The sequence below is a fragment of the Lontra canadensis genome, unplaced genomic scaffold (genome assembly GCF_010015895.1).
Source record: "Lontra canadensis isolate GAN:19392208 unplaced genomic scaffold, GSC_riverotter_1.0 scaffold149, whole genome shotgun sequence".
Lineage (NCBI taxonomy): Eukaryota > Metazoa > Chordata > Mammalia > Carnivora > Mustelidae > Lontra > Lontra canadensis.
The window spans coordinates 2,069,977-2,095,103 of record NW_022631143.1 but is presented as its reverse complement, the minus strand read 5'-3'; the positions used below and the strand labels follow the sequence as shown (position 1 = coordinate 2,095,103).

The 25,127-nt window shown below is 40.5% G+C and overlaps 1 protein-coding gene across 4 annotated transcripts in view; it reads left to right on the top strand.

Annotated features, from left to right (window-relative positions):
• Positions 1-25,127, top strand: part of ARHGAP26 (Rho GTPase activating protein 26) — a 443,583-nt gene that overhangs the window by 206,213 nt on the left and 212,243 nt on the right. For all 4 annotated transcript variants that reach the window (XM_032844264.1, XM_032844266.1, XM_032844265.1 and 1 more), the window contains exon 12: positions 20,201-20,237. In XM_032844264.1, coding sequence (XP_032700155.1) covers positions 20,201-20,237 — 37 coding nt within the window. The remainder of the gene's footprint in view (positions 1-20,200; positions 20,238-25,127) is intronic.

The following is a 25,127-nucleotide window of genomic DNA, read 5'->3' as shown; positions in this document are numbered from 1 at the left end:
TAGCACCAAGTGGCTGAACAACTCCTTTCTCCTATTCCATTTGTCTAGCCAGGATCTAAATATCCCCCTGCCCATTCGTGCAGTGGCCTGTCCCAGCCACCCATTGTGTAGGGCCTTGGGCTATCATCCTGATTTTTTGGATGGCTCAGCTTTTGAACTTCTCATTCTAGCCCTGATCCAGCCTTTTATTGTTTGTTTTTCCTTCCATTTTGACTAAGGTTCCTAATGCACATTTAATTAAGCACCTATTCTTAAAAAGAAAAAAAAAAAGATTTTATTTTCAAGTAATCTATACGCCTGTTGTGGGGCTTGAGCTTAAAACCAGAGATCAAGAGTCACATGTTCCACCAACTGAGCCAGCCAGGTGCCCCAAGCACTTTCTTAAATAGAATGCTAGAGTATATCTAGGGAATCATAACCTAAGAGTACTGATTCCAGCTCTTAGGAAACTTAATATCTAGTCAACTAATAGTAATAAGTAGCTACCCCATCATTTGAATATTTATTATATGCCAGACACCGTTCCAAGTATGTTGATGTATTAGCACATTTCACTGTAACACTATTCTATAGAGGTACGTGCTTTTATAATCTATGTTATCAATACCGGGAAATGTGACCCCAGGTCACATAGCCAGTGTCAGAGCCAACCGCTGAACTTAGATCCAAACCCATTCTCTTACTAGTATTTTGCTTCTCCTAAATCTGCCTGTCCCTGAAATATCTTGGGCCAAATGGACAAAGCATTAAGAACCCCCAAGCACAAAATGTAATCTAAATGTTCTACTGGTCTTTGTCTAGTAGGGCATGTACCTTCCGTGCTTTCTTACTTCCAGGTGTGATGAGGCCATGAGTTACCCTCATGATTAGATTTCTTAAATTTAAGAAGTCTACCTTATTAGGGAGGGTACAAGTTAATCTTTAGAAAGTTCTTTGAAGGGCTGAGTGTGCTCCTGATCGTCGTTATTATTATGAGCAGCAGGTTGGCTATTCTTGTACAGGGCAGAATTACCTTTAATCAAATGATCTTTCTGTATACTTTCTACTTAAAAGTACTAGCAGGTTTCTCTTTCTTGCCTTCCCCTTCACTTCTCCAGAGCCTCTGGCCAAAATCAAATTGGAGTTGCCTTTGTCCCTCATTGGGGGAAGGTACCCGGCTCATCTGTGCTGTTACCACACCCCCATCCTGCTTCATAGCTAATTCAGCACCTTCTCCCACCCTTCTTTTTAAACCTCATGTTAGGACATCAAGCGAAAGGTTCACATTTTCTTATTGTCTTTTGCAGTTAAACATCTGCCTGCATTTTACTCTGTAGCCTGTTGACATGGAAAAGAGACTCTTGGAGGCTTTCTTTGCATTCGTGCATCAGAAGTCTTTTCTCCAATCCATTTGACCTCATGCTCTTTTTTGGCTCTTACTGCGCGTAAGCTGGCCTGATCCAGTCCACCTTATGTTGCTCTTGAAGGCTAAAAGAGTCCTGTGACCAAATGTTTAGCAGGCTGTTCAGACATGTTGGATTGACAGCTTGATCTAAGTCCATTCCTGTTTTACACCACCCCCCGCCATCCCCCAAGCCAAAGGTGGAAACACAGCAAGTTACATAAGTTGTTGGAGCAGTCCAGACAGCTGGCTGCTGGCCCGGGCAAACTCAGTGTTGGAGCACTTGGGAATGCCTGCGCTGGCTGTAAAACATGGGCTCATTTTTAATGAGAACAATCATTTCGTTCAGCTATGTGAATCAGAATAGTAGAACAAAGTCAGAGCTGTGATCTCCTAAACATGGCTTCTGGCTTCACTCTGAGGCAGAACAGGGGATGCGGGTGGATTATGACAGGAAGGGGTCTCTCTCTACTGTTTAGCCTCGACTGAACAAGAAAGGGTGGGCTGAAGGACAGGAGTAACAACGTTAAACAGCTTGGAAGCCCCATGAAGTTAGTCAGGGAGGAGGGGAAGGAAGGAATCTGAAAAGAAAGGAAAGGATCTCATCACCAATATTTGCCAATTCCAGCCTGGATATTCTGTATGTGTCTGATCTTTCCCTTTTGTTGTATGCCTTTCTTGTTGCAAGGTTTTGCAAGGATGTAGTTCTGGCAGATTTGAGGCACAGTGTGGCTGTAGTTCACTGGCTCCAAAACACAGGCTTGGTTTGTTGTGTCTGCTCTTGTTTGGAAGAAGATCGATCAGAAACTTCAGGAAAGCCCTGGGACCTTCTATCTGGGTGGTCAACAGTGGGCTCACAGGGAAGGCTGTCTCTGGTTCTGCCGTCCTATGTATTGCTTTGATGTTATGCAGAAGCAGTTGTCCAAGGGGCCTGCCCATCTGTGGCTCCACATGTAGGCCTTGTAACAAGAACTGAAGATAATTTGTCCAGGTGACCGAAGAGCTGCCTGAGACTGCCAGGCCTCTCCAGAGCAGCCCCACAGAGATTGCCTAGTACCCATGCCACTCTCGCCGTCCGCCTTCATGGGGCTGCGTCTTGTTGGCAGGTGAGGTAGAGTGCGAATGGATCACCTCACTGCTATTTGAGTTCATCTGAAATGGAGATGATTGTATATGCCCTTGATACCTGAGGCTGAGCCTTTCTTGCTGCTCCATGGTGAATTAGGCTCAGAGATGCTAATCCTCTATTGCTATTGATTTAGAAATGGTCAAATGTGGGAAATAACTGAAAGCATAAAGATAAAAATGATTATCACTCAACCTCCTAAGAGAATAGTGGTTAATTTTTGATGTTTGTGTTTTCAACCCTTTTTCATATATATGGTTATACATACTCACACATAAACAAAATGATCACTTTCCATATATTGCAATATAAGAAGGATTTTCAGTATTTATTGTATTTTTCTCTTATGTAACTTTAGCCATGAGTTTTAACAACTGAAAATCCAATAAACAGTAGCTTGAATTGGGGGCAGGGTATTTAGGCATTGAGCTGTAAGATAGTGGTTTGGGGTAGATAGGGTAGCTCTATGAAGCGTTGAGGGACCAAATTCTTTCTATCTCTTTCTTACTCCATCTGTAGCATGTAGGCTTTGTCTTCCTTGTCACCTCATGATTGAAAGAGGGTTGCTGCACTTCCTGGCCTCGTGTCTGTGGTTCAGGCAGGGAGAAGGAAGGAGGCAAGAAGATTGATATGTGTGTGTGTATGTGCCAGAGACACAGCGTTTTCCCAGAAATCCCCAGCATACACTGGCTTGTGTCTTACTGGCTAGACACAAGTCACGTCCTATCCCAGAGGATTGTAGTGTTTTCAGCTGGATAAACTTTGTTTCTGCATAATCAAGGGTCTGTTTTTAAGGAATCTAGCAGTGTCTGTTACACCTTATTTCTAAATACTGTTCTACAACGAGAAGTTCTTGGGTGACTTAGAAACTAAAGTCATTGATGGCATGAACAAAATTGTATATACTGTCCTCAGAAAGATGTTTAAATATATAACACTTTATATATAATATCTGAGAGGTTTATATAGTCACTGAGACCCCTCTCTGGGCTGCTATCTGGGAGTCTTTCCTTAGCATAAATTCATAAAAGTGCCATGCTTGGTGAATACATAGATCTGTTTTTGAAGCTCGCTCTCTACGAAGACTGTGCCAGTTTATATTTCAATAAGTCCTGTATGGTAGTGCCTATTTCCCTGAGCCCCCATTATAGAAAAATCTGTAATTTTTTCAAAAGGTAAGAAATGCCAGTTATAATTTGAATTTCTTTGTGTTCTGATGAATTTGAATATTCCTCATGTTTATTGACTATTTGTCCTCCTTTTGCAAATAGTTTATCCTTTGTCCATTTGTTTTTCTATTGGTGTATTTACCTTTCTTTTGATTTTAAGAACTATGTATTAAGGCTGTGAGCTGCTTTATATGTATTTTATTTTTGCTTGAGGCATCTGCATTCTGAGATTAAATACCTTTGATTTGTTTTGGCCTCAAAGTAGTGTAAGGTAGAGATCTACCTTGATTTTTGTTTCCCTCCAAATGATTCTTATTATCTCAGCACCATTACTTCCTAACTGACCCGAAATGCTCTGAGCTGGTTTAAGAAGTGTAGCAGATTTTTAAGCACATGGAGAATATGAGTTAGCTGCTATAGAAGCATAGCATGAGCTGCTATGCTTTCAGAGATTCTATTTTTTTTTTTCACGCCTGACACACTTCTGGGAGTGAGGACACTCCGGCTCTGTGTCTTGCCCTGATGCTGACTGCTGAACCTTTTTGGTGTGAGGCACAAGTATAAGCATGCAGTTTAATACTTAAAATGCTGGTAGAGAGAAAGTAAGTTATTCCTCCCAGATTTGAAGGGTTCTCTAAGTCCTAAATTCATTTTTAATTGCATAACCTCTTTAGGTGCTAGGGTTGGAACTTACTAAGTTAATGTAAACTGAGTCTAGGGTGTGCATTGATAGCACTTCATCCTTGGTTCGTAATGTCATTCGTCAGATGTTTATTTGATGCCAGCTATGCTCAAGGCCCTCTGGTGTCTGTGGGGATAAATCTGTCACCTTGCTATTATTTCACAGTGGAGGTGATAAATGTGAGGTATAAGCACAGTGCTTTAAAATAGAAGAGATGATTTTAGACAGAGGAAGTTCAAGACCGCTTCACAGAGGAGGGACGTGTGAGTAGGGCTTTGAAGACTGTGCACAGGCAGAGATGGATAGAAGGGCTCTCTCGGCAGGAAATGTAGAAATGAATGTTCTTAGGAAGACGTGGGACAAGTGTAGGAAATAGGCAATTCTATTTAGTTGGGGTATGAAGTTTGGGAGGAGAAAGGGGAAAGTAAGTTAGGAAATCTTGGGGCCCAGCTTGTCAGAGGTCACACATAGAAATTAGGACATTATGCTGTCAGAGATGATATGACCATACAGCTTTTGGAGCAGAAGTGATTTCTGAGCTGTGGTCCTATGAAGGATAGGTTGAACAAAGGGAGGGCAGAAAGTAAACCAGTTTGAAGGCATTCCAAGCAAGAGGTGCCAAGCTACCCAACAAGAGTTTGGGGAGTGAATGGGGAGGAATGGATATGATCATCATTTTGAAAGCAAAATACAATTACTCTCACCTGATTAGATGTGGGAGCAAAAAGACAGAAATTTAAGATTTTGGGTTCAAGTTACTGCTAGAAGAGTCTGGGCATCAAGAAGAGAGTGATTTTTTTTTTTAATAATTTTATTTTTTATAAACATATATATATATATATTTTTTCCCCCAGGGGTACAGGTCTGTGAATCTCCACGTTTACACACTTCACAGCACTCACCATAGCACATACCCTCCCCAATGTCCATAACCCCCCCCCAACCCCCCTCTGCCCAGCAACCCTCAGTTTGTTTTGTGAGATTAAGAGTCACTTATGGTTTGTCTCCCTCCCAATCCCAACTTGTTTCATTTACTCTTCTCCTACCACATTAACCCCCCATGTTGCATCTCCTCTCCCTCATATCAGGGAGATAATATGATAGTTGTCTTTCTCTGATTGACTTATTTCGCTAAGCATGATACCCTCTAGTTCCATCCACGTTGTTGCAAATGGCAAGATTTCATTTCTTTTGATGGCTGCATAGTATTCCATTGTATATATATATACCACATCTTCTTTATCCATTCGTCTGTTGATGGACATCTACGTTCTTTCCATAGTTTGGCTATTGTAGACATTGCTGCTATAAACATTCGGGTGCACGTACCCCTTCGGATCACTACGTTTGTATCTTTAGGGTAAATACCCAGCAGTGCAATTGCTGGGTCATAGGGTAGTTCTATTTTCAACATTTTGAGGAACCTCCATGCTGTTTTCCAGAGTGGTTGCACCAGCTTGAAGAAGAGAGTGATTTTTAACTGCTGTTGACTGAGCATTTACTGTGTGCCAGGCACTGTGCCAGCTGCTTTACTGCTCTTACCCCATCCTTTAGCTTGTATGGAATGATGCCCATTTTATAGATGGGGAAATTGAGGCACAGAGAGGTGTCACAACTAGAAAGGACAGAGTTGCTATGTAAAAAATAGGTTTCTGTATTCCTCCCCACCCTGTTAAATGGGCTTGTATCAACCAACTACAAACAAGTTCTAATTTAGCTGCTGGCTCACAGTTTTAAGGTATTCCCCCTTCATTGTCTCAAAATTCCTTCTCGGTGGTGTTAAGAGGAGTAGATGCTGGGTTTGAGATTCAGGGAAATTCCCAGGTAGAGATGACCAATAAGTAGTTAGAAAGGGAGGTGTGCTACTAAGAAATCCAGAAGGAGTTTGGGGTTTTATGTTTAGAGGTGGAGTGCGATCTGCATAAAACATTTGTTGAAGCCATGGAAATGGATGAAATTTCTAGGCGCTGTGCATAGGAAGAGAAAGTGTAATAAGAGAGCCAGGGGAAGAACTTTGGGAAGTTTTAGAGTTAAGCTAAGGAGTTCTCCAAGTATATTGCTGGTGGGAGTGTCAGTTGGTAACTACGCAAAACCAAGTAAAGTTGAACGTGTACATATCCTGCAATGGTTATTGTTGTAACTACTCAGCTCTGCTATTGTAGCACAAAGCAGCCATGGACAATATGTAAATGGTTAAGCATCGCTGTTTTCAAAAAATCTTTACTTGAAAGCACAAGGCAGACTGGATGTGGCCTACAGGCTTTAAGTGGCTGATTTTGCCCCAGGAAATTCACACACATGTACAAAAGGAGACCAGTGAAAAGGTTGTTTACTATAGTATGGTTTATGATAGTAAAAAAGTGACAATACCTATATTGTTCATCTGTACAGAAATGGATAAAATATGGCTGTTGCATTTTATGGAATGCTTTACAGTGGATAAAGTGAATGAGCTTGATTTGCATGTGTCAATATGGATAAATATCAGGAACATAATAGAAAATGAAAAAGTAAGTTGTAAGATCATATGCATACATGGTATCATGCCATTTACACACATTTAAAAGTATAGGAACAATATGCTGTTAATGGACGTGTACACATGTAATAGAAGTAGTAAAACACACATAGGAATGGTGCACACCATCTTGGGAATAGGGGAAGAAAGAGACAGAGATGGGCCTAGGGACTATGATGTTCAGTTCCTTAGAGATCTCAATTGGAAACAAATTTCGAAAGCTGCCAATAACTGTTAAATCTGCATTGCCAATTCCTGGGTGACTCTTAAATCATTTTTTTTTTTGTACTGTTATGTATGCTCAAAATATTTCATATGTATGTTTGACTCTACACACATGCATACACACAATTAGTCCTTATTATTCACAGAGTCCATATTTATGAAGTTACTTACTTGTGAACATTTATTTATATCCCCAAGGCAATATTTGGGGTGCTTTCATAGTCTTGGAGATCTGCACAGTGCAGATGAAAATTTGAGTTGCCTCACGCATGTGTCCAGCTAAGGTTGGACAAGGTGGTATCCTCTGCCATCATGTTTCAGCCCTCAGATTGTAAGTCAGTGTCCTTTTTGCTGTGTTTAGTACCACTTATTTTGTGTTCTTGCGCTTTTTCTTGGTGATGTCACTGTTTAAAATGGTCCCCAAGCATAGGGCTAAAGTACTGGCTAGTGTTCCTAAGTACAAGAAGGTTGTGGTATGCATTACAGAGAAAACACCTGTTCGATGAGTTGCTGTCAGGCGTCAGTTATAGCACTGTTGGTCAGGAGTCCCGTGTTAGTGAATCAACAGTACGTATTAGATAAGGTGTCTTTAAACAGAAACACACACAAAAACAAGGTTATGTGTTGATTACTTGATGAAAATGTTATGACCAGAAGCTTTTGGGAACCTAACGCTGTGTTCCCATAGGAGCAGAGGTTCCGTATTCACTAATTCATTGTTGATGGTGACTCTAAAGAACGTTACTAGAGGGAGTAATGAATTGATTATATGTGTGTAAATATGTGTGTGTATTTTATATTTGTAAAATTGTAATTATGATTGCATTATGATTATTTTATATCCATATGTAACATTTTTATAGAAATACTTTTCTCCCAAGTTACAAAAAATAACTGCAGGGTAGAGGAACCTACAGAGTTACCTGTGGAGCAGGCTTGGGTAGGGTTCAGGAGAGGTGAACATTTAAAGGACACAGTCTGATCACCCATATCAAGTGCAACAGAAAAGGGCCCAAAAGTGGCCTTTGATTTGTGTGCTTACCTGCCATGCTCTCAAATTCAGGTCAGAAGTAAGGCATGTCCTAATCTCTCCTGTCCTCCAGTCTGGGGAGGGGATCCTGGGGGGCCTAGTTCTCCCAGTTGCCTTTGTTCTTAGTTCTCCCAGGAGAATCAACGAACAGTTGCCTTTGGCTTCTGGCTGTGCTGGTAACTGAGCTTGGTGGCTCTGTGTATGGCATGCTTTAGTTCTCTATAGAAGAAGCTAGGGAAGCTTGGGCTGGGCATGGTGTGTTTGGGATACAAATACTCATAACAACCCCTTTCTTCCTGGTCAGCTTTAAACCACATTGTCCAGGAAGCTGAGCTGATCTTTGGTCAGCAGCCTTCTGATCATGTCTCCCTTTCCTTCAAAGTCCTTACTCCTTGTTCTAAATTTACAAGACCTCATTTTTAATCAGTTGTCAGCAAATCCCAATTAAACAGGTTGCCGATAAGATATAAGGTGCTACCCTCCCGTTGTCATATGAAACCCTTCAAGTGAATAGACTCTTGATTTGAGCCCCTGAGGACCAAAAGGATTCATTTTTGATGGTGGGATATTAGAGAAGTTAGGCAGTGGAGGGGGTGTGGAATTCAAACAGTTTTAAAAATGGTTTCAGGCTCGTGTTCTAATGGATTAGGAAATTAAGATCCAGAAAGAGCGAGAGTCTTGATCAAGATCACATAGGACATCAGTGGCTAGTCATGACCACATATTTGTCAGCTCCCAGGGCTCCCTGCCTCTTGAGATTACAGTTTATAGGTGGCCTTATAGTTAGCCATGTACCCTGAAAGTCAGGCTTGAGTGTCTGTGTATGTATATTACATGTATGTGTGTGTGTGTGTGTATGTGTGTGTGTGTGTGTGTGTGTGTGTATGCATGCTCATATACAGATATATACATATGCACACATATGTCTTTACAAAGCTCATTTACTTCTCCCTTGTCCTGTGAGCTGAGTCGGTAGAGAGTGGATAGTAGTTCTGTTAATATTGTGAGGACCACCAAAAGTTATATATATGGATCCACTCCATATGACCACTTTCTAGCTGGTGGGGAGAAGTGGAGTTGAGGGTGGGTTAGTGCTACTTGTTACTGAATTTGTATTTTAAACCAGTGAGTTTCAGATCTGGACTGTGACTCAGAAGCACCTGTAAATTATGTTTGTAAACCAGGGGAACTAGGGAAATGAATTCAAGTCAGGTCATAAACTTTAAACGTAAAAGCTGTTAACTGTGAAGCTTCCAGAAGAAAACACAATGTAAAATCTTTGTTATCTGGCATCAGCAGAGGTTTCTTAATAGGATACAGAAAGCAATAGGTCTACAAAAAAAAAAAAAAAAGACTTTAAATTTGACTCTGAAAACTTGTGCTACTAAAAGGTACCATTGAGGTATTGGCAAACCACAGAATGGGAGAAACTATTTGAAAACATACATCTGACATATCCAGAATGTATAGTGAGCTCATAAAACTTAGTAACAAAAGAGCAGCTGCACTAAAAGAAAGAAAGAAAGTCTTGGAGAGACATCTCACAAAAGAAGATTAAGAAAGTCCAGTAAGCTCATGAAAAAGTACTCAACATCGTTAGTCATCAGGGAAATGCAAATGAAAACCGTGGTGAAATAGTATGACATACCCACCAGAATGGCTAAAATTAAGACTGCTAGCACCATGTGTTGGTGAGTATGTGAGTAACCAGAGCACGCAAACATTATTGGAGTATAAAACAATCATTTGGAAAAGAGGTTGGCGGCTTCTTGTTCAGTAATACTCCCCTCTCCCCCCAAGGTGCCTGGGTCCCTCAGTTGGTTAAGCATCTGACACTTGGTTTCAGCTCAGGTCATGATCTCAGGGTTGTGATATTGAGCCCTGTGTGGGACTCCACACTCAGCTCAGAGTCTGCTTGGGATTCTCTCTCTCCCTCTTCCTCTGCTCCTCCCCTTGCTCGCTTGCTCTCTCCCTCTCCAAAAAAACCCCCCATACCCTGTAACCTAGAAATTCTCCTGGTTATTTACACAAGAGAAATGAAAGCCTATGTTCTCAAAGAGACTTAAACAAAAACATTCAGAGTGTCTTAATCTATGATAGCCAAAGACAAGGAGGGAGCACCTGGGTGTCTATGAAGAGCAGAATCTATGAACAGTGATGTAGTCAAATAATAAAATAATGCTCAGCAGTAAAACAGATCAGAAGTACTGATTCATGCCACAACATGGGTAAATCTCATGACTTTTATGCTGAGTGAAATAAGACATCCATAAAGAGTGTCTACTGTATGATGCCATTTGTATGATGTTTGGAGAACAGGCAGAACCAATGCTGGGAGCACATCACAACAGAACAGAGCATTTGTTGCCCAGGTGCGTGAGCCTATGTGTATTGAGGGGGTGGTTGTTGGGGGATGTTGACAGGGAACTGCCCAAGGTGATGGAAGAGTTTCTGCCTTAATCTGGGTTTTTAAGGTACATATGAAATCATCACAGCTCACTTAAGACACATTTCAGGGGTGCCTGTGTGGCACAGTCGGTTGAGTGTTTGACTCTTGGTTTCTACTCAGGTTGTGATCTCAGGGTCACGAGACTGAGCCCTGGGTTGAGTCCCACATTCAACATAGGCTCTGCTTGAGATTCTCTCTACCCCTCCTGCTTGTGCTCTTTCTTTAAAATACATAAATAAATTTTTAAAAATTGTGCATTTCATTGTAGGTAGCTTTTACTTTAAAAAGGCTGACAAACCAATATGTAACTTTAATAAATGATAAGCATACTCAAGATGGGTACTGTTAATGTCACAACAATTTATCAAAAAATAAATTGGATTGTGGATGATACAGAGAGATGGCTGCATACATGATCAGGCAAATGTAGTAAAATACTAATAACGGTAGGATGGAAGTGATGGGTTGTATGTGTATGTGTTCACTGTTGTTTTTTTTCCTGTTTGAAAAAGTTTGAAAATGTTCCAGAGTTAATGTTGAGAGTAAGGAGTGAATATTGCTGCTCTGGCTGACCTGGCCTAAGTCATACTATCTGTCTACCCCCGGAGTCAGAAGTGGACTGACTTCTGTCTGTGATGGAGAGGTGTAGACCCTTGGAAAGAGAGCAGGGTACCCTTGCCTAATGACTAGTGAATGAACACTGTGGGTAACCAAAAGACAAATCTGCATGTGGAAGGGCTCTGGTGGTCCCAACCTTACCCTTTACTTTAATCATTGTGTCGGAAATCATGTGATATCCTGATAAATCTCCTATCTTTGACACTGTATGGAGATAAGAAAGAGCCCAGTCTAATAACTTTTAACCTTTGTAGAACCAGAAAGGATTCTAGATCTGCCCTTCCAGTTCGTAAACCCTATTCTGCTGCTTGGGTGTTGTAGGAAAACAGAGATTCATCATGTCCAAGAGCTAGGGATCCCCCCCTACCAGCTCAGAGCAAAGAAATCAAAATGAATATTCCCAGAAACTCTTGCTGCATATGCTGTGTTAATATCAGGTTTATTCCTAGATTTAGGGTAGGACCTGTATCTGAGGAAACTTGGGTTTGAGTCATCTATCTAGAAATGCAGTACTCTGTAGGGAGTTGTCTGTAGGGAAAGAGGTCACCTGTGCCTGTGTTGGATAAATTTTCCTCCGACCCCTGCGAGAGGCATTGCAGGAATTAATAAGATCATTACAGTGCCACTTGCCTCAATTTGCCTGAAGGACAAATGGACTAGAAGTTAAAAGGAATGAATTTTGTACAGTGACTCACTGTCTGGTTATCTTTTCTCCTGGGCAAGGTCCTGCTCTAGCAGCAGAACCTTACAAGCTCCAGCTTTGGAATCATGTGTACTGTACCAAGGAATTTCTCATTTGCAGTTTTCCAAAGCATAGAAGAACAAGGTTCCCTCCTTTGATGGAGCTGTGCCAGTATTTCCAAAGGCATGGAGGGGATGTCAGAGGGGGTGGGGTGGGCAGAGGAACAGAGAAAGACTTTTTCTGTTTAAAATTACAATTTTTGTCTGCCCATCAGCATGATGGGATAATGAGTTCATACCCACGTTTTAATGTTACGTTGGTGTGAAGCCAGGAAATGTTAAAGCCAGAAGACTCCTCGCACTGTGATCTGACCACATCCTACATATGTGTCAGCTCATATGCCATCTCCTTAATGTTGTGCATTTGCTATCAAGTGAGCTTGTGTTTTTTTCTGTTGCCCTTAAAATTTTCCTGAAATACTCTTCTTACTCAGACATTACTTAGATTTCATTTTTCCTCTTTTGCTTCCAGGTTTGTTTATATTGGCTGTAACTCTGATCTTGGGTTGAAAGCTAGGGAAGTTGCTTATAGGGGTTTTCAGGATTTCTGAATATGAAATGCAAGGAAATTGCATAATGTTGCAGCATTTCCTCTTCTTGTTGCTCGCTTGTTACCCAAAATACAGTAGTTCCTTCTAGAAGCTTGAAGGAATTTGGCAGGTCTTACCCTCTGATGGTCTATTGTCGGTCTAGAGAGTTAGTGTTATCCTGACTTGAGGTTGAATTTTTCTTGAGGTCAAACAACAAAGCTTCCTGAATTATAACTATGGCAACAGTGTTTATATAACAGGCAAATCACAGTGTTGTGGGGGAGGAGGAGCACTCACAACAATCAGTGTTAGTAACTCCAGAAACACTGCACTCATGCTTAAAATTCATCAGGACCAGAAATAAGTTAAAATAGATAATCCACCCCTTGACTGCATATCCGCATGTGACCGACCACCTACATGCCCCCAGGAGGACCAGTTTCACCTTTTCCCTTAAAATTATATGATCTTAAATTGAACTTTCTCACAGGAAGTGTGTTAAGTGTCAGCGACACTCAAAGTGTGAAAGCATCACTCTAAGGATAATTTCTTCATCAAGGTCTTTATGGTCGACTTCCAACTGAAGTTGGAATGACACTGAGAATGACTGAAAGAAGGTTCATCCTTTGTCTTGAGCTCCTTTATCCCCCAATCAGGAGTGACTTCTTAGACACTAACCATATGTGTAACATTGTGTTTGATGCCAGGCAGACACTGTAGAAATGTAAGACCGAAGCAGTCATAGGAATTTATTTGTAAATTAGAAATAATGGAAAATAAGAAACTGTATTTTGAAGTATTAGCCTGTGTAGAATAGACTGTCAGAACAGTGAGAGGCCAAGGTAGTTGCGGGGGGTGGGGGGGGGTTCTGCAGCCATGAAGTCAGTCAGACCATCTTTATGGAGGTAGCAGAAAGGGAAATAGCATTTTTGAGTACTTGCAGGCACTATGAGGTTATTTTAGTTCTCCTAAGACCCCTTCGAAGTATTCTTACTTAGCTCCATTTTATAAGAAAACATACTCAGGGGGCACTTGGGTGGCTCTCTCAGGTAAGCGTCTGACTCCTGATATTAGCTCTGGTCATGATCTCAGGGTTGTGAGAATGAGTCCTGCATTGGGCTCTGCACTCAGCAGGGAGTCTTCAGGAGATTCTTTACCTTTCTCTCTCCATCTGCCCCTCTCCCTGCTATCTCTCTCTCTCAAATAAATAAATAAAAATAAAATCTTAACAAATAAGAAAACTCAGAAATGTCAAATTGCCTTGCGAAATCACATAGCTAAAATATGGTAGAACCAACTGTCCAGGGCCGCAGCACTCACTACTCTGCCACCCTGCTTCACCGGACGCTGGGCCATTTCCCCCAACCTGGAATCCACTGAAAGCTTGTACTTTCAGATGAGAGGATAGGATCACAATAATTAAACCTCAAATGAAACTGCATTTGTCAGCCCAGGAATGCTCAGGGCCACCTTCTAGATGAAATGGAGCTTAGTCTTATGTGTCATGATTACATTCAGCCAGTTTCACTGCTCTTCTGGACCATGAAGAGCTCTTAACTTTCAGTTATTTGTATCTCTCTGAAGTCTGCTGTCCTAGGACTCCACCCTGACTTTCATCCCTGTTTGGAACAGTGAGTCTTGTCATTCTTCTACATGACAGCCCTTTGAGTATTTGAAGACTGTATTGTTATCTCTTGATGGGTTTTCTTCAGTAGAAAGAGAGCAGAGCCAGCAAGATCAGGTAGAAGACCAATGCCACAGTGCCAACAAGTGGTCTAAACCTGGCTGAGGGCAGTAGAAGAAGAAATGGGGATGAGGAATAGATTTAAGGAATATGATTGTGATAGAATTGATAAACTGGTTCTGGTGACTCCCCAAGGAGAATGAGTATGGCATCCATGTGGAACGTGGATGCTAAGATGGTAGAAGTGGCAGGTGTCTAGAGCATTTTGTTTTCCCCCAGCATTACTGAGGAATTATATAAGAAGTAAGCCATTTATATGCTTAGGTACAAAGCAGCTGGAAATGCTTGAACAAATGGGAAAGAAAGTGTATTTTTTCTGTCATCGTTGTCATAATCATGTTGAACAGCAAGTAGTTGTTCATATACACTAGTATGCTGGTGTGTTGATATGCAGTAAGTTTTGAATGGCCATCAGATTCTTTCTCCAATTGGCTTCAGGAGCACGGCCATTTTGTCACTCTTTGCTGGGACATTTTCCAAGAGACTGCCTGTGTCTGTGGTGCCTCTTTTGTAAGAGAGAGGAGACTTAGTACCCTGAGGTATAGTGACCCATTCCTTGGTTTGCCGTTTACAACTTCCTGGTGACACCCTTTTGAGTTTTGACAGCCTCGAGTTAAGCCAAATAATGTAAATCTGCTTTATATTGTCTCGTAATAAGGCCTGAATTGTATATTTTCATTCTAGTCTAATGTAGAGATTCCTGGAACATTCCAGATACTTAGAAGAATGACATATAGGACCTCAGCAATGTTAGATCTGCTTACCTTTTCTGTCCGGTCAGTGCATCAGGGCACTGTCTTCATCAACTCCAACATGGTGGGGGGCACCTGGGTGGCTCAGTCAGTTAAGCATCTGCCTTCAGCTCAGGTCATGATCCCCGGGTCCTGGGATTGAGTCCTGCATCCTGTTTTCTGCTCAGTGGAGAGCCTCCTTCTCCCTCTGCCTCTGTCTACTGCTCTGCCCACTTTGCTCTCTTTTGCACACACTCTTTCTCTCTCTGTCAAATAAATAAAAATAAAATAAAAATAAATTAAATAAAATAAAAAAATTAAGTCTCTCTTTTATTCTTCTTCTCAAAAACTGTTCACCAGTCACTCTTTATTGAGTGGCCTGCTGTGTTCTAGTCACTGAGCCTTCTTTACATGTGATTCTGGAGGGTACAAGAGCAAAGTTTTCACATTTGTTTAGGAATAAGTCATCAGAAAGAGCCATCAGATACATTTTTATTGACTTGACCTTCAAGAGAGCCCCTCTAAGCCAGGAAATGCGATGCTGGTAGTGGTGGAAGGGGCGAGCGGAAGGGAGCATTGCTAGGTGATAAATAGAAAAGCAGTAGCGGCCATTTACTTCCATTCTCTCCAGCGCATCAGGCTGGGATGATGAGAGGCACTCTTCTAATGGGAGAAGGTGGAAGAGCCAGTACCTAGCTTCAGAGCTCTGCCCTCTCCAGTTGAGATACACGCTTCTTGACTGCAAGGTATTCAAATCGATTTTATCTCTCCATGCTTAAGATTCAAACAGTTCCTTCTCAAAGCTATTACAAGTGTAGCTTGTGGCCCACTGTGACAAGAGGATCTCTCCTTGATCTAAAAATGCACGTCCACTATTAAGTGGCATTCTACAGACAAAGGTTGTCTTACTAGTAAATTTTGAGGAGTGTCACTTAAAATTTCTGAATTTAACCTGTTAATAGAGTTTGATAAGAATTCGAATGTAGTACTCTACTAAGAAATCTGTCTGTCACACAGTCCTTGGCAGTGTTGGCCAGTTCTCTGTGTATGTGCTCAGAGTTTCGGGGAAGGATGTTTTTCGGGCATCTTGAAGTGTCTCAAGCTGGTTGTGGTTTTCAATTACTGCTATGCTTGTATTAATTGGAAGTTTGTGGAATTACTGTTATGTTTAAATTGGGTGGAAATTTTGTTCTTACATAATGGTTGCATTGTTGCCACTTTAATTACTGCTTAGCTTCTTTTGAGTTCTTTGTTAATTGCCAAGGTTTGGTTTTGTTTTCCGCTAGGAATTGGGACTGAGTGGGGAAGTTGCATGAAGTTGGGGTTGAACACAGCTAGTCTAGAGCACTCTGCCACTTGTTAGCTTTGTAATCTTTGTAAAGTTATTTAACCTACATAGTGCTGTGAAGTGGAGGCAGTGCTCTTACCCTGTAGGCTTCAGGATGAAATAAAATTATTTATCTCAGTGCTTAGTATGGTGCATGGCACATAATTGGTGAAAAAGTGGTTGAACAAGTGTTTGGTGGTAGGTGGTTACTTTTGTTTCTGACTGCTGTTTTTAAAAAAATTGAGAACCCATTCCTTTGTAAGTTGGTTTTGGATGGTTATTTCTTTTCCTTGCTCTTAGTCCCTTACTCAGTTTCAGTTGGTTAAATTGAAAGGCTGATGAGTCCAGTGTTATTGGCTCCCTCAAACTACATTCCCATCCTTAGCCTTTTATCCCAGAAGGGGATACATGTGAAGAGAATTAATGAGGAAGTTAAAAATAATGGTGGTGGAATTTTATCTTTATGGAACTCTAAGTGGGACATGGAATCAGTATTCTCTGCTTTGTGTTAAATGTTTTATATCTATTATCTCATTTAATTTTCACAACACCCCTAAGAGGTAGGGAATGTTAATGTCCTCATTTTATAGGTGGTGTGATTAAGGTTTAGAGATGGTAAGTGACAGGAGAAAGTGTATTAATTGAATTAGTCTTCATAGCAGCCATAATTCAGGGACTGTTTAGTGACCCGTGTCCCCTTGAATTAATACAGGAGAGTTATGTTCTCTCCTTTCAAGACAAAGCTTGCTTGAAAGCTTGCAAACTTGACATAATTCTGCTAATCAATCATAAGACAGAAGCCATGGCCAAAGAGACCTTTTATTTCAGGTAGTTGGCCTCACCTCTTTACTTTATTCAGTATTACACTAGTGGGCCACCAAAAGCTCTATAGAGAAGATGTCCCCTGAAACTAATATAACAAGGTATATTAGTTATACTTGAATAATAATAATGAAAAGATATCCCCAGGTTTATAAAAAATTTTAAATTATAAAATGAAAAAAAAGAAAAAGAAAAATACATTTGCAAATGAGAGAGAGAGAGAGAGAGATCCCCAGAACAGAATGACCATTTTTCAAGGTGAAATGCATACTCTCGGCTTCTGCCAATATGGGAGCTATTTATGAACTTATAGACTTCTGGTTTTGCTTGGTAGTAATGCACATTTGCTACTGCTTGGAAAAGTAAAAGAGTATTGTAACCTCCCTGTAGAGGCAAGATAGAATAGGAAGCCTCTCACTTGCTCTCTGTCCTTGGACAAACTGTGTAACCTCTCTAGGCTTCAGGTTTCACATTTGCAAAATGGGAACAGTCCTGGTACTTATGCCATAAGGTGGTTAAAAAGATTCAATGATGTGTGTGGTACTTGGTAAGTTAAACAAAGCCATTCTCACTTAGTGCTATTACCGTGCTGCCATCTAGCCTGTGTGGTGGTGAGGCTCCTCCCCCACCCTGGGCCTTCCTTACTGGGCCATGTAGTCACACAGTTCTGGCGGGCAGGGTTTGTTAGGTTTATTTCAAAAAACTCATTGTCTTTGGCTCATAAACTAGCAGAGATGAATGGCCTGGCCTCAGAGTATTGGGCAGCACATGCTTCTGGCACCTTTGGCTCATTGATCACACCTGTCTGATTTGGGGAATGCTTGGGTGTTGCACACACGGGCTTTCTGAGACCCAGGAAACTTTGAAGGGAAGTACTTTGGTGCAATTCTCCTCCTAATAAAGGAGAGCTAAAAGTCTTGCATTTTGTTCTTCTTTTCTGGATTTTGCCATTTATAAACAGGAGCAAGTTTCTCTCAGAATGTTTATATTTAATGGACAGAATGAATTAGTCAGGATGCTGGAAAATAAAAATACTTGACAAGGTAGAGTTTCTTCCCTTGCACTTGGCATACCTGGCTTTCCAAGGTTAGTGGAATAGTTTGCTGGTCCTAGCTTTTTTTTATTAGGCTACCTATTTCACTCACAGGTCACAACATCCTGCAGGATTGCGTTGCTGCCTCTCTGCCCCTCCTCATCTCCCTCGCCTCTCTACTATGCACTGATTGCCGATTGCACCAGTCTTCTTCCCTCCAAGAGGCTGTGCGCCAGGATCACAGTCTTTTGACTCCTCATCTCTAGAACTTTTAAGCATTTTGTGCCTCTTTAGTCTTCTTTAGGAAATCAGTAATAATGAAATGGAGTGATTTGTCTTACTTAGAGTTTGATCATTTGAAACCTTCTTGGCCAATTCCTTTAATTTACAGATGAGGCAGTAGAGGCCCGGACAGGGCAAGAACTTTACCCAGTGACAGAAGTCAACTGAAGGGCCAGGTTGGAAAGCTCCTGACCAGCCATTTCCACACACACTTGCTAGCAGGTAGAAATCTCTTTTAGGGTTTCTTTTAGGGTTTCATGCTCAGCTCACTGCCTCTAGAGGTTAAATAAGTGGTTCTTGGCCAAGAGTAGCCATCAGAATCATTTGGAATAGTAGGTAGGTAGGTAGGTAGGTGGATAGATAGATGATAGATAGATAGATAGATAGATATGTACATATGTACATACAAACATACTTATGATGGCCAGCTTTACCCTATGCCTTTTTGTATATAAAGAATTAAAATCACCAAAGAGAGATTTGGAAAACTATGTTTACCCCCCTTAAAAAAGAGGGTTTATCTTACTTAATAATGTCACCATATCAGGGATTGGCAAAATGCCCTATAGACCAAATGCAGCACATCACCCGCTTTTTGTATAACCTGTGAGCTAAATGTGGCATTTATAGATGAACATTTGCAATTGATTTGATAGGAAATACTAACTTTGAACCCTAATTAAGCCAAATGTTATCCTCCTTATGTAAAACCAACAAACAAATAAAACCCAATTCTTTTGATTGGTGGATCTACATTTCAAAATTTATACTCCTTGGAGGAGAGATTCCACAGGATTCTGATGGCCGCTCTTGGTTGAGAACCACTTACTTAACCTCTAGAGGAAATAAACCAAGCATCTCTGAAAAGAGACCCTTGGAACTCTAAAAGGGATTCTAATCTGTGATGAATATTATACCTATATATTGCCTATATTTCAGTTTCAAAAAAATTGCTATGTTTTAAATTTTGTCAACCAAAAATTTGTGGAAATTCACTTTTTCTCTTGTTAAACAAGCATCTGCATAATACTGATTTTGTTTCTTGGCCCACAAAACCTAAAATATTTACTACCTGGCTCTTCATAGGAGAAGCTTGCTGATTCTTGTAGTATGTCATTACGTGTTTTACATTGGGGTATTTTCTCTTTTTCTCTATTGGACCACTTTTCCCTTTTATGATTTCTATAAATAATTTAAGGATTTTACATTGTAAAAGTAACATATTTTCCTTACAACTTTCAAATTTCAAAACCATATAAAGCAGAATGCAAATGGTTCCATTTCCCAGTGTTAACACTTAACAGTTTATAATGTATCTTTGTCCTGACTTTGCCATTTACTAGCTGTGAGACCTTAGTTAACTTAAGTCTCAAATTCTCCATCTGTAATACATTGATGAGTTCCTACTCAATTGAATTGTTGTATAGATAATTTGAGATCATTCATGTGAATTGCTCAACATGTTGCTTGGTGCCCAGTAAAAGCTTAATGATTTTAACTATTTAAAACTTTTCTTCTTTTTAATTTAAATATACGAATGAGTTTTTTTTTCTTTAAGAATATCATCTGTTTTTAAGTTAAGTTGCACAGGTGATTCTGATATATATATAGGAATACCTGAAGTAAATACTGGGAAGTAGGTAATTGTAGAGAGGATTCATGTTTGGGGGCCAGAAATTGCCTTCCATTTTATAGCATAAGTTAGGGAAAGGGGCCAGGTAATGATTTTATTATTTGAACCTGTAGGGTGGTATAAAATTCACACAAATAAATGTTTATTTCTATTTTCCAGGTCTACAATTCGAACAAAGACAGCCAGAGTGAAGGGAGTAAGTATGTCCCTTAGATGATTTTCTACAGCTGGGGTTGGGATTGAGCTTTAAAAGTTGCTATGCTGGGGAAGAACCACCAGGGGGTGCTGTGGGCATGTTGGGTCTGCCCCATTTCCCTGGTGTAGTCAGTTGCTTCCATCCTGACTTACCATCTCAGAAACTCTAGGATATTTCAATGAGCCTGACTGGCAAGACCGTAGTGACACCTTGCATTTTATAACCTTTCACACTTGACAAAGCATTTTCATGTATATTATCTCAGTTAACCCTAGGTCTTGAGAATGTAGTTCCAATAACCACTTAAAAGCCACTTGCTTGAGTACTATGTATGCAGCTTCCCAAGAACCTTGTCCTGCGGGAAAGCCAGAATTGCCTCCTACACAGTCTTGTTCAAGGGACTGGTTAGGCAACAACTATTTAGTGATTGCTTAGTAACTGTGTGTTCTTTGTTACCTTTTTGGAGAGGAAAGAGTAGAGTTGGTGAAGTCTATAATAATATTCCTCTTTGATGGGAATGACCCTGGGCAGCTTCTGTAGAATATACAGCACATTTCCCCTGCTGCTGGCTCTGAGCACTCTGGTTAATCATAATTTCCAAGAACATTTGTAACCTTGTAAAGATGATGGGATTAAAATGAAAAGGCACTGCTAGTGTTAGGGCTGTTGATGTCCTTGGTGCCTAGGAGTATGAACCAGTTCCTTCCAGGTTGCTAACAAGAGTGCAAAGGAAATCCTGTCCCCTTGCCTCAGATTCGCTTTGTAAAATCTACTTGGAGAAACATTCAAAGAGCCCTACCGTGAATTCCAGTGATGTCAAAAAAATCAGTAAAGCAGTGTTTCTCCATATGGACAAAAGGATGAAGTATTTGTGTGTGTGTTAAATCCATTAAAGGACAGAGATTTTCCTTTCATTCTTTCCAAAATACAGATTTTGACCAGGAGTTTTATATAAAATATTAGGTAATTTGGAGTGGTTGGTATTGGTAGGTTAAGAGACCTTTAGAAGAGCGAAAATATTTTTTCTTCTTTTTCCTTCAAGAATTGAATTAGGGAAATTTTTTTCAAGGAAACAAGTGCTTTTCCCTGCCTCTGTATCCCCAGGTGGGATTGTTTCAGTATATCTGAAATCAATTATGGCTAACGTATTCTAAGATAACAATAGCAAAAACCACAGTAATAAAAATGAAGGAATATGGAAGGCTGTTGAGTAACTTGCAGTAAGGTAGGAAGAGCTGAAGAGCCAGGCTTGAAAGCATACGAGCTCTGGAGCCCAGGAACCAATAAGAAAGGGTGTTCTGAATAATATCTGCAGGATGACAAAGCTCTAAACTGTTTTTTAGTACCTGCCTCACTCTTCTGAAGATTCAGATTCCTAGAAAGATAACAACAGGTTGGTCTAGCTTAGGCTGATGCAGGGGAAAACAACACACTGTTACTGACAGTTTTAAGAGTATTGCATAAAATGGGAGCATTTTATGCAGTGGGAAATCGGGGAAACCACCAGAACAAGAGAGGATAGATGGCCAAGCAGACTTAAATAAGATGCCCATGTCATGCCCCAGCCTGGGACACACTATTCTATAATGAATGACCCGAGAACTCTGAGGAATGGGATACGTATGAGTGACTACCAACCAGAAGTTTGCTTGTGACTTTTAATAAACCTTCTCCTCTCTGCTTGAGATCAGAGCCAATAGATTTGAAAAATGACCCTGATTCTCTGGGTGGGCATACCATCTGGTTATACCATTCTGTAGGGCCTTTGGGGAATATGTATTAGAAGCTAGTATCCTTCGAACCAGTGATTTATCCTAAAGAAGTAGACCGAAGTACAAAAATGTTTGTGCAACAAGGAAGTGAACTGGAGCATTGGTAATAATAACAAAGAGAGACAATTAGATGTGCAATAGGAAGTTGATAAAAAATATCGAGATGTGGGGTGCCTGGTGGCTCTGTTGAGTGCCTAACTCTTGGTTTTGGCTCAGGTCATGTTCTCAGGGTGGAGCCTCGTGTTGGTCTCCGTGCTCATTGCAGTCTGTTTGAGATTCTCCCTCTCCTTCTGCTTCTTCACATTCCCTTTCTCCTCCTCTCTCTCTCAAGTAAATAAATAAACTCTTTAAAAATATCAAGATACTGTGTAGTCTTTAAAAAGAACAAGAGCAATCTAGGTGTATTTGTGGAAGTGCTGTCCTCGGTATCTTATTTTGTTGTTGTTGTTTTGTTTTAATTTGACAGAGCACACAAGCAGAGGGAGAAGAGAAGCAGGGGCCTGATGTGGGGCTTGAACCCAGGATGCTGGGATCATGACCTAAGCCAAAGGCAGACGCTTAACTGACTGAGCCACCCAGGCACTCCACACAGTATATCATTAATTGAGGTTTAAAAAATCACGTTACAGAGCAATGTTCTTAGTAAAATATTTCACTTCTCTAGATATATTGATAGAAAAAAGTCTGGAAAGACCTTGATCATGAAACAGATAGAGTGGATAGAGTGTAGATTATTGGGAGAGGCTGACCTTCTGTTTTAAATACTTCTCCATGCTTTGCATTGTCTGCAGTGATTATATATTTTAAAATTATAGCTGTTTATCCACCACTTACTATGTTTATGAATGTTTTATGCACATGAGCTTAGTTAATAATTGAAACACTGTGAGATAGGCACTTTCGACCTACTTTGTATATTAGGAAATTGAGGTTAGTAAACTCAGGCAGCACAATGTAATCTGAATTCTGTCTAACACTAGAGGTTCTACTGTTAACCACAGAGATACTCTACCTCCCAAAGAAAAGAGCAACACAGAAAGTTCCATTTTGGAGACTACAGACCCATGCAACAGTTTGCTTTTGGCATACCATTTTTCACAGAGCCCAGAGAGCTGGCTGCCTGGAGTGTCTAATGATTTTTCAATTGCTTACCCTTTCATTTAGCAAGCTGGAGAGCAAAACGATGGATTAAAACATATTGGCTATTTTTCCAGGAGTGGTTTGGATAGAAAGAATTTTTTAAAGTATTATTCCAAAAGTTATTCTGTTTCCAAGCTGGCAAAACCAGAGCCGGGTTCTGGATTGATACTTTATCACCTCCTCTGGCATTGGGACCCCATTTTCCCATCATACGTTGCCTTAGCTCCCTCTCTCTTCTAACATAGTTGAGCTTCCCATGTCTGTGGATCAAAGTAATTTTCATTTTCCCTCCACACCCGCCCATGGGCTCAGCTGCCACCACAGGTGGCACTGTTGTCCAGGGTCTATTGTTCTGCAACCCAATGTTTATACCACCACCAAAACTGTTTTTGAGGGAAGTCAGTCTAACAAGAATTTCAGAGTGTGGCATTGCTCTTTTTGCCTTGAATATCCAAATTCTACATGTGTAGCCTTTTCCTTTCTAGAAAATGTTTTCATGGGCGTTTGAATGCCACTATTTTATCCGAGAGTCAGAGTGTTTTGAAGGGGCAGGTAGGAAAAGGAAATTCCTTTGGGGAAACTTCTGAATTTGTTGCTTTGATCTTGAAGTTCCTCTCAGGGCATACAGTGCCTGTGGGGTATCAGACAGGTCCATAAATAATGCCTGTCAGCTGCTGGTATTTTCCGAATGGCCCAGTTGTCAGGGAGAGGATGGCAGCCGATAAACAAACACAAATTTCTTTGCAGAGCCTTTTTCCTGTCTTCTTCTCTAGTCTCTGTTTGAATCTCACGTGTAGAGGGATTGCAGGAATCATACTACGCAGTTTGCGGCACGGGATCATCACGGGCCCCTTGCTTCATATTTATTGATTCATTCATTTCTTTATTTCTTTGCTTTTAATTCTTTTCGCAGCTCCTATTTCCTTCCTTCAATATAGACCACCACTCTAATGTGTACATTAAGTGTATTTTTGAGCAATATTGTATCTTTTATCTACCATGATGGTATGTCATGTTCTCTTTCTTTGCTCCCTCAGCATTGTATTGGGAGCCATCCCTATTCCTCTGTCTGCTTCTAGACTGCGGCTTCTGTCCTCTGCACCTTCTGTAGTGTATCACACTCTGTATCTGTTTTTACACAGCTGCACACTGTATCTCCTTAGGACTTTAGCTCCTCATGAGCACTAACAGCACCGCAGTGAACAACTTTGTATAGCTTGTACATCTCCCTGTGTGAGAATTTCTTTGGGATATACCCTTGAGGAGAATTGTTGGCTGATCCAAGGGTGTGAGTATACTTAGTTTGAGGGAGTAATTCTCTGGAGTGGTATGTCAGCAGTCCCATCAGCCCTACATGAGGATTTCTTCATTTCCGCCAACTTATTCGGCTTTCGAATTTTTTTGTCAATCATATAAATATGATAGCTCATTATTGTTTTGATTTGCATCTGTCTGATAATTAGTATGTTTGAGCATCTCTTCATATGCCTTTTGACTGGGTTTCTCCTTCTGTGGATTATCTGTTCATGTCCTTTGCTCAAGTTCTCTTTCATTTGCCACTTTTTTCTTATTGATTTGTAAAGTTTCTTCTGTATTTTAGAGAGCCATCACTTGTTAGCTGTAGACGTTTTAAATACATTTTCCTACCTTGTCATCTGTTAATATTATTTGTGATATTCTTACTTGAATGTAAAGTCCTCTTATATATTGAAGTACCCTTTTTTTTTTTAAATTTTCACCTTCTGGTTTATGATTTTCAAGTTATGTTTTAAAGAAGGCCTTTCTAACCCATGTCACAAAGATGTGCACCGACCTTTTGTTTCATTGGCTTCATGATTCTGTCTTCCATGTTGAGGATTTTAATCCCACTCATACCTACCATCATATGTGGTGTTTCCTGAAGATCCAGTTTTACTGTTATCCACATGAAGAATCAGCTTTCCCACAAATGTCATTCTTTCTGCTTTTGACTTACATT